Source organism: Charadrius vociferus, unplaced genomic scaffold (assembly GCF_000708025.1).
Source record: "Charadrius vociferus isolate BGI_N301 unplaced genomic scaffold, ASM70802v2 scaffold49, whole genome shotgun sequence".
NCBI lineage: Eukaryota > Metazoa > Chordata > Aves > Charadriiformes > Charadriidae > Charadrius > Charadrius vociferus.
In genome coordinates, this window is record NW_009661375.1 from 4,092,037 (window position 1) to 4,101,657 (window position 9,621).

Genomic DNA, 9,621 nt, shown 5'->3' on the forward strand with positions numbered 1-9,621 from the left:
ACACGACCCTTAAACACCTCCAGGGATGGGGACTCCACCACTGCCCTGGGTAATGCGTTCCAACGCCTGATGACACCTTCAGTAAAGAAATTCTTCCTAATATCCAACCTAAACCTCCCCAGGAGCAAAAGCAGCAAGGAGAGGGAGTCAGAACCTCCCAACACCAGGAGACAACCGCAGCCGTTTCCACCAAGAGGCGTATATATCCCAAAACCCCAGCGGCCCCCGCAGGAAGGACGCCCCGAACGGCTCCAGGAGAGGCCGGTACAGGACTTTTGGCGGGCACCAAAGCCCGCCGCCCCCCGCCGCCAGCCGAGCGGCCGCCCTCTCAGAAGCGAATGCTTTGGCCCCCGATTGCATCATTCAGCTCGCAGCCTCGCCGGCCGCCCCTCCACGTCCTCCTTCTACGGAGCCGGGACGGGCTTTCAGCCCAGAGGGATGCGGGAACCGGTGCAGAAAGCCCCTCGATGTGCCAACCGCCTTCTGCCCCCAAAACGGACCTCGTTGGCAGCTCCACGATACTCACACCACTCCTTTTTCCTCAATTTTAAAACAACGTCTCTGTCCTCACGTACTGACTCAGACAGGTTATCTGTTGAAATTAGCAGTGATGAACGGGCGGCAACGTATCATGTGAACGCTATCACAAGATACAACATTCTTGTGACTCCTTAGATTGCAAAAGAAAAAACCCCCAAACCCCCCGCCTTGCAACAGTGCCAATGAGAAGTTTAGCAAAAAAAAAAAAAAAAATCAAGTATGAATTTCTGTAAAGGAAATACTTATACTTTTCCCAAAAAATCCAGCTGCTGAAATGGCAGCTTTGTGTTCTGGGCGGTTCAGATCAGGACAAGGGCAGCTTCTGTTTCGAGTCATACGTGCTTTTAAATCCAGATTGCTTCAGAATTGCAAATGTATGGGGACATTTAAATAAATCCATTTTACCATAACTGGTGAGTGGGACTCTGCAGCAAATATATTGGCTTTCCTAGTGGGAGTCTAGAAACTACTGATACGCAGATCTCATTAGCCAAAACTCATACGTGCATATATACGCGTCAGCAGTGTACGCATATGTACGAACACCTATACAGATAAGCCTCCTTTAAAATACAAAAGGATAAAAGGCAGAACAAAGAGTCTGCCCTTGGACAGTCGGAACAGATTCAAAAAGCAGGACCGGATTCGATTTTTATCACTTCAGAGCAAACCAACAAAATTAAACAGGGGCATATGTTGTTAAGGCATTTCCAGCCTCCCACAACATACAGGCGCAGCCCCACCAAAGGTTTTCTTCCCACGGGGTTTGTACGGTGGACTCGTCACTGACCTATGGGTTCGAGAAAGCCCGAGCTGCTGTGCGGCAAAGGCGGCGTCCCAACAGTTGTGGCCTTCTTGTCGTCCCCTTCGGCTCCATCTTTTCCCGTCTCGAGTGTCTGCGGGGTGGTTGTACTAGATCGACCAAATCTCGAAAAAAGCATCCCGCCGAGGCCCTTCCCAATGCTTGCAGCTCCTGCGTTCCCGCGCGGAGGGGAAAAAACAAACAAGCACAAGGGCAGCTAAATTAAACCGCAAATTAAAGTCGCCGTAGCACCCGTCAATTAGACTCGAGCGACAGACAAAGGAAAACACCATTCATGCTTTTCTAGGGTGGGAACAGCTTATCTGACTTAAGTGTACGCTGTTTATTGCGAGACTAATCTAGCGCACAAGCAAAAGCTATAACTTGGAAACTGTAGTTAGGGGAAGAAAAATACACGAAGACACTTCTGCAGCAAGAAACCTGGTACTTTTAAGGATACGTTAAAATTCCGCTTTCATAAAAACTCAAAGACTAAGGCAAAAATGCTTTATAACGTTGTTAGCACCTTCTGCACCCGAGAAACCCATCATGACACTGAAGACACTCCTCCCATTAAGGGTCCTTATGTTGGCATTACAGACATTTAGAAATGCTACATCACCCTTTAAAAGGAGTGTTTTGGTTGCTCAGGTAGAGGGGTGTAAAAGTTAAGAAGAGATCTGTGATGTTTTCTCCCGACTTTGCTGCCACCTTATGGACAAGATACTCAAGTTACTATAGTAACACAGCAAGAAGCAACTCTGCTTTGAAATACCGCCTATTTCCACTTAAGGACAAAACTGCTTTCATATACTTCGCTTATTTGATTGGGAAGATTGCTGGCACTAGGTCACTCTAGCCCTCTTCCAAATCCCACATAGAGAGCTAAAGAAAAGCCTTGAGTCAACAAAAACTGTAAGTGTATGCTCAAGTATAAGCTCCAGCGAAAGTGAATTTAAGCTCGCTTAACCCAGGACTTATTTTGAATCAGAAAGCCAGAAGGGGACACGCTTCATATTGAACCAGTCTGAATTTCCTAGTGTCAAACCATGAGTTAAACAGAACTGTAATAGCTTATATAGAGCGATTTTTCTCCTATTTGCCAATACCAGAAAATGCAGTCACCAAACAAGGTTTATTTTTTTTTTTTTCCATAAAGTACAGTGGAAACTATTAAATCACCAGGATGTTACTTCAATAAGGCAGACAACAATAAGGCAGCAATAGCATAAACTCCCTGACCCACATCCTCTCCCTGCAAGCCTTGCCTCCCATGTACGTAAACTGTCTTTTCTTCAAAGTAAATGTTAGTTGGGATTAAAATAAGTCATACGTCTATACAGAACATAGTGAAACAGCCAGGAATAGCTTGCTTACGGCTGCACCTCAAACAGTGAAGCTCTACAAGAAGGTCCTACATTAAAAAAAAATATAAAAAAAGAAAAGAGGACACAAAGAACAATTACCTAATATACTGGCTTTGCCTATGTTTGTTATAGACTCCCCGTAGTGGCGTCGAACCATGACTGGTGAAGTAGTTGGGCTCGGTACAGTTGAAACACTTTCGCTATCGGTAGCTGAGGTAGGTTCTTTTGTTGGGTTGAGAAAACTTGGCTTCATGTGCTCATAAGGTAGAGGGTTTGCAGTGTTGTACCAGTGGATCTGGACAGGCGAAATGTTGCTGTAGTGTTTCAGAATTAAAGGTTCTAATCTATAGGCCTGCAAGGGTAATTTGGAAAAGAAAATCCTGAGTGTCAAGACTGAAAAATCACATTCCCTTCCCATACAGAGTCCTCTCCAACCTCAAATCCAAAATATCTGTAAGGAGCGAAGCCCAGACAGCGACAGAATGGTGGCGTTAACGATCTCGTTCGCTTTTATTTTCACAGCCTGGAAGATATATCAGCTGCCGCGTTGCTTGTGCACTCACTCACATTTGCACACGTTGTTACGAACACACAAGTTACCCTTAACAGATGCTTGTTGTTATGCGTTGACAGAGCAAACTTTATGTACAGCTAAACTGATCGCGCACAACACAAAGAGAGGGAGGAGGAACTGGCTACGGATTTGTTTGATGACCCTTCACTGATCCCTGTGCAAACCATGAATTGGCACGCTTATTAAAAAAAAAATAAATTCTATTGATTCTTTATTATTCTTTGTTTACTTCGCTATATAAAAGTATTCTGCACTTCTTTATCTTAAAATTAAGGAAAGTTACTATTTGCAGAGTGGGACCACAGATTGCAGCCTGACCAATCGTCCTGGATGTCCCAGGAAAATTTGGGTTTCAAAGTAGCTGAAGCTGAACAAGATCTTGAGACACCCCCAAATTACTATTCTATAGTAAGCGTGAAATCCCAAATCAAGCTTGCATCACAGAAGTTGCCAAGGGGAGACAGATCAAAGGCCCTTTGGTAAGAGCAAACGCTGGTTGCCTACGGAAGGACAGGGCAAAGCTATGCCAATACTGCCCTGCCAAGTACTCTCCCACCCTCTAACAGTCCTCCAGGAAATGTGAGGACTTTTGCAAGGTCCTCAGGACCCTTTGGGGAAAAAAAAACAAACCAGTGTCTTTGATTTTCTACAGTATTTGGTAAACTGCCTGTAAAGCCTTTTTTAACAGCAGCAGTATCTTCGGACAGATGATGTTTAACGGAAGTCAGTAAGTTAAACGCAAGTTGGAACTTGACTGAGAAGGATTATGTCTTATATCTTTGCAAAAATAATTAAAAAAAAAGTAGACTAATCTAGAATTTTATGCTTATTAATATGTAAAGAGGAGGACTGGTATTCTACAGTTACAAAAATCAAGACATTGTACGATAATCATTAACAAATAGTCCTGTGCTGGAACATACTTGTGTTGATACACACGCTTGGAAGATCACACATTATCACACAGCCGATGCTTAAAAATAGACAAGGTAAAAGCTTGCAACTGCAATCAAAACTCACCACTGGATCTGTTGGATGAAAAATATTTAGTAAGCGGTTACAAATTGTTCTGGGCAGAATGTGATCTTGACTACCGCTGTTTCCTGGACGGATGCCACGCAATGCCAAAAACACTGCTAATGGAGATCCCATACAGAAGAAATTCTCAACCTAAGGAGAGATTGCATCTGCGTTAATAAGGATGGAAATAATGCTTTCTAACATGGCTGGATTTGATTTCTCTCTTTCAACTGAGGGACTTGTATAGTATTAGTAAGTCAAAACTGGGAAGACCACTATGGCGTACATACGATAACATGAAGGTTACATTTCCCTTTGCTGTGAGAGAAAAGTTAAACGTTGTGGTGCTACATAGCTGGAAAACTGAAAAACAAGGCAGATATTTGAACTGAAGGGGGTCTACCAACACTGGAAAGGCTGGAGGCAAGAAGAATTTGGAAGACACTAAGGAAATGTGAGGACTTTCGCAAGGTTGAAGTCTGACTTCTCATGAAACTTCCCAAAGCTTAATGCACCTCCTCAACCTTACCCTAACCAAGTACTCCATGATTTGTTTTGCTACACACACCCACTGAGGAAGCAGAAATACAAGCTACACCGAGTGTTAAAGATCAACTGAGAGAATACTTATAGTAGTCACACACGTGCAGGCTGGCGTTATGTACAACCTCTTAAAAACACCCAGCGTGAAGTGAACGGAATGGTGCTTGTCAAAAGTGCCACCATGTCACACGTCAGGAACCGCTACCCGGGTACAGCACACTGAGCGACTCTGCGGGCTGCTCTCACGTCATCCAAAGCGACCTCGACTTTGCTCTAAAAGGACTGCCTCTGACACCGAGAGGCAGCTGAGCAAACCTGAACTGCATCCGCTAACCCATCTGACAAAGGTGACTGAACATACATCACTGGTAACGCCCTTTGGTCACCACCAACCTGGGCCGGGATTCAGCAGTGACCCAGAGGCGAATAGCTTCGTACCCCGTTACCAATCCTCAGACATCGTCTCCTAGAAACATCAAATGTAAAACTCTGGAATCAAAAATATTTTCTTAAGTCAAAATTATTTTTTAACCTTTTAGAGTATTTTCTTAGACCAAAAATTAATTTTACCGTTATCAGACCTTCACTGCAACTTTCCCAATGGTAGTGCCCAGTTCGCAGAGCCCGACAACTGGGCAACTCCTACTGCGCTGCTGCTTAACCAGCGAGAAGAGTTGCTGCATTCTGGCTAAGTGCGTGTGGAGGACGCTTGGATTCCCACGTGCCTTCACTATATTTCAGCGCATGGAGTGAGGGTGTTGAAATAATGGTCCGTTTCATCTATCAGATTCCAGCACCGCACAAAACATTCTTCCTCCTCTGACTTGGCACTGGTAACCCACCTCTTCCTTCCAAAAGAATGTGCAAGTCCCAATTCAATGGAAAAAAAAATAAATAAATCTAGGTCTTCAGCAAAGCTATTCGATGTCATATGCTGCGAAGCACTGCTCTGTCATCTCTATTGTCACTCTAGTCCAGGGCAAAGCTGCTTTCCTTTCTTACAATCAAGCTTTACACAGACCCTTCTATTTTTGCGGTTCAGACAAAAAGCCTTCTCATCTTCAAATACAACAGAAACAGATACTCACAGTGCGATCCTTTAAACTGAATAAGTAACCTTCAACCCTGTCCATCTGATATTCCTGTATCGAGCATCCCAAGTACATAATTACGGTCTTTCTGCTTCAGAAAGAAACCAGAAAATGACTGCCAGCTTCCACTTAGCAGATGCTTAAAAGACGTTTTCATGGATTCACCTTAGGCCGCTACAGACGAGGCAAAAATCTCAAAAGGTTTCAGTGGTTACATGGTTTGTTCCATCGTTCTATTGATAAACACAAGATTAACAGTGTCCGTAGACTGTTGGTTTCTTCTTGGAGGGCACTGTTCTTAGCTATGTATTTCCTTACACATGCAAACCTTTCAACGTAATCTTCCAGCTCTGGAAATGCTTACAAAGACAAAGAACTAATTGGTGGGTACCTTAACGGGTGGCACCAGACCAATACCAAAGCACTGAACACTGAAAATCAAAAGGAAGTCTTCCAAAAATAAAGTCTTTTAAATTGCAGCCATTAGACTCTCAGCGCTGATGCAAAGTGGCTGAAGGGAAGGCTGCCGTGCCATGAAACCTACTGGGAATAGAAGACTAAAACCTTTCTAGAAAACGTTTATTAATGTTGGTGTTTCTTTGAGAAGCAGGAGTGGGGCACTTCACATCTACTCCTATAAATGTTTAACAACAGAAAAGACAGGTTTAATAACGTGACCTTTCAGGACAGCACTTTTCTCCTGGGTATGATTCATAAGCAGAAGACTTAATGAATTTATTTGTATTTTAAGCAGATGAGCCAAATAGCCATCCATTCAACTTAAGACTGCAGTATTTTCAGAATTAAAAAAAAAAAAAAGAAAAAGCTGAATGAGCGAACAGAAGTGAGGCAGTGCAGCTCTGTTCTGCATAGGCACGTGTTGGGGACAAATGAATGTTGTTTAGTGGTGATGTTAAAACAGGAGACACAGAAGATGACTATAACAGATGATCTCCAGAGGTCCCTTCCAACCCTGACCATTCTGTGATTCTGCAACTTATGTTTCTGTGCTGCCTTTCAGCCTGGAGGATCCCAAACATCCTCCCAGAGCGAGGAAATACGGACCTCTGCAGCAGCCTCTACCCATTCCTGCAGCCAGGAACGTTCTGCAGCCTTAGCAAACAAACGGAATAGAGACACTTATACCAATATTACACAGGGAATTAAACTGGGTGGTTGTGTGTGTTGAACTACTATGGCACACTTCTGCATTCAGTTTAAAGGCCGCCTCCTCTCAGATACGGCTGCAGGTCAGCATCCCGTTAAGGTCTTGTAGTTCTCGTACACGTGGTGGTAAATCAGTAGTATCTTATAAATAATTTGTGATAGTTGTTATCAACATTGACATCGCTGTCAGATGATGCTACAGAGAAACCACAAGGTCAAGTACAAGCTGGAGCTTCTTCCAGAAGAGTTTCTGTAACCCTGGGTGAACGAGACGTGCTAAGGAATCCTGAAGCACTTTGGGCCAGCACATCGTCAAGTCCAGGTTTGCAGTACTGTGGTATGTCCGGTGCTCCTCTTCCCCAATGTGACTGAAAATCATCCTACAAGATGGTTATTTTCATGCACCACAGAGCCATAAAGAGGTAGGTATCGCACCATTCCCCATGTTTTCATGTTCTTCAGCCCTTTAGCCTTTAACTCCCATCCCTCTTACACAGCTGGTGGGGAGCAGGCTGTGCTTCTAAGCTCTACACTTACAGTGGGGGGTTGGCTTTGCTTTTAACCCACCTATTGGTTTAACAGTTTATTCAATTATACCATCTGGAGAATTGGAGGAAGACAGACAAAGATCCGTCACCCTCCAGTTCCCATTCTGGTGGCTTGTCCAATATATTATTAGAGTACAAGACACTCACATCTTCAGGTTGGTTTGTTTGTTTTTTTTTTTTCTCTCAAAAGGGTCAGTCAATCACACAGATCATCTCCTCTGATATTAAATACCAGCCAAGTTAGCTGCTGTATTTATTCTTGCACTTGCCAAAAGCTATCTTTGTGCTTGCTCGACATCAAGCAAGCTTAACTCTGCTTAATGTAGGACTAGTGACTCTGTCTCCTCCTGGGAAGCTTAATTTGCTTTAGTCCACAAAAGAGGCAGCACCTGGAGAGCAGCTAGCCTTTTTCATTACAGCTGTCCATCTCGTTTCGTTGTGTAATACAGCCTACGGAGATCAGTCACCAAAGACTCCAGTCTCCTGCGTCGCACAGACCAAATTACTTTGTGGATCCAGCATTTATGGCGAATAGCAACTCATGATCAAACCAGAGCTCTGGTCTGCCGTGAAGAGCCCGAGTGCAGGTAGTAGGTACCTACAAAGCAGTTAGTTCTCTTTCAACAAGCTAGTCACCCTCAGCAAGCTGCACTGGCTTGCTGATGAGCAATCATCTTTCAATGACATCCTGTCGAAATCCTCCCTTGGCAGAAGCCCTTTGCCGTCACGTTCATGGAAGGTCTCTCTCTCTCTCTCTCTGGAGCTCTGCCTCAGGCACGGTACTCAAGCAATGGGAGTCACTGGTGTAAAGCTTCACAGAAACAACACATCTTCCTTTCAGTAAGGGTAAGAAAAAGGAGGTACTGCAATGGGAAATTACCTAGCAGTAATTTGGATAGATGCAGTCCTCTTTTCTTCCCCGTTTCTTTCCCCCTCCTTTCCTACTCCCTCTAAAAAGCAAAAAAATCTTCGGTTTAAACACAACTGAGTGAAGAATAATCTTTCACAGAGCTGGAGGACTATCAGCCTGACTCCAGCTTCCTTGATGGTAGAGATAATAGCGTGATACATGCTTTTAAGCAGTGATGAAAAGGAGAAGGCTATGACAAATTGAATTACGGTTAGTTTCCTCTTTTTTATGACTCAAGGTTGACCTCGGCTTCTAGGAGTCCTTCTGAACTCAGAAGGAAAGAAAAACGGCACGTTAAGAAACAATAATCTATTTTGTTCTCATCCATCATGTCACATTTTTATGGTTTAATATTTCAGGACATAGTCAAGCAACTAGAAAGTGTTGCACATCCTGCCAAGAAGCTAGAAAATGCCTTTTCCCAACGATAAGAAATTTTAGCAATTTGTACAGCTGATTAGCAAGCAATCTATTTCATGAGACTAAAAGTAACTTGTGCTAATTGTCAGAGCAGAGTAATTTGGAAGGAAAATCCACTGCTGGAGGGAATTCAATCAGATTTGCTCAGAGATGTGACATGTTAGAAGTAGTCCCCAAAGAAAATGGATTAGTCAACAAGGTAGAAGTGAAATTGTTTAAGATACGTGGTTAATGTAATTTGCCAAATGGCTTTTACCTTCCCACACAGTTGTACACGTGTGTGTAATATATTAATAAGATTTCTATATTTACATATAAACACATATATTTGTAATAAATAGTAATATGTGCATACAGTAAAATGTTGACAGACACGTACACGCGCTTCAACCAATACATTAAAATTATTCTACCAACAACATGGGAAAAAAAAAGGTAAGTAGAATAACTCAGATTGCAGGTGTATTTTTACAGCAAGTAGAACATTCAGTAAAAACCTCTCGAACATACATACCTTAAATTTTAAGACAGGTGGTTTTGATATGGTGGATGCCTTTAACCCATGTAACCTCTCTTCTATCTCTCTCAACCTAGAAAATAGAGATCTTTCTGAGATCCAATAAAAAACGTAGCCTTAAC

The 9,621-nt window shown here is 43.1% G+C and overlaps 1 protein-coding gene across 1 annotated transcript in view; it reads right to left on the reverse strand.

Annotated features, from left to right (window-relative positions):
* Positions 1-9,621, reverse strand: part of DDHD1 (DDHD domain containing 1) — a 105,654-nt gene that overhangs the window by 1,839 nt on the left and 94,194 nt on the right. Inside the window, exons 8-11 of the mRNA XM_009893950.1 lie at positions 9,497-9,572; positions 4,304-4,453; positions 2,809-3,061; positions 1,331-1,513 (exon numbers count right to left, since the gene is read on the reverse strand). Coding sequence (XP_009892252.1) covers positions 1,331-1,513; positions 2,809-3,061; positions 4,304-4,453; positions 9,497-9,572 — 662 coding nt within the window. The remainder of the gene's footprint in view (positions 1-1,330; positions 1,514-2,808; positions 3,062-4,303; positions 4,454-9,496; positions 9,573-9,621) is intronic.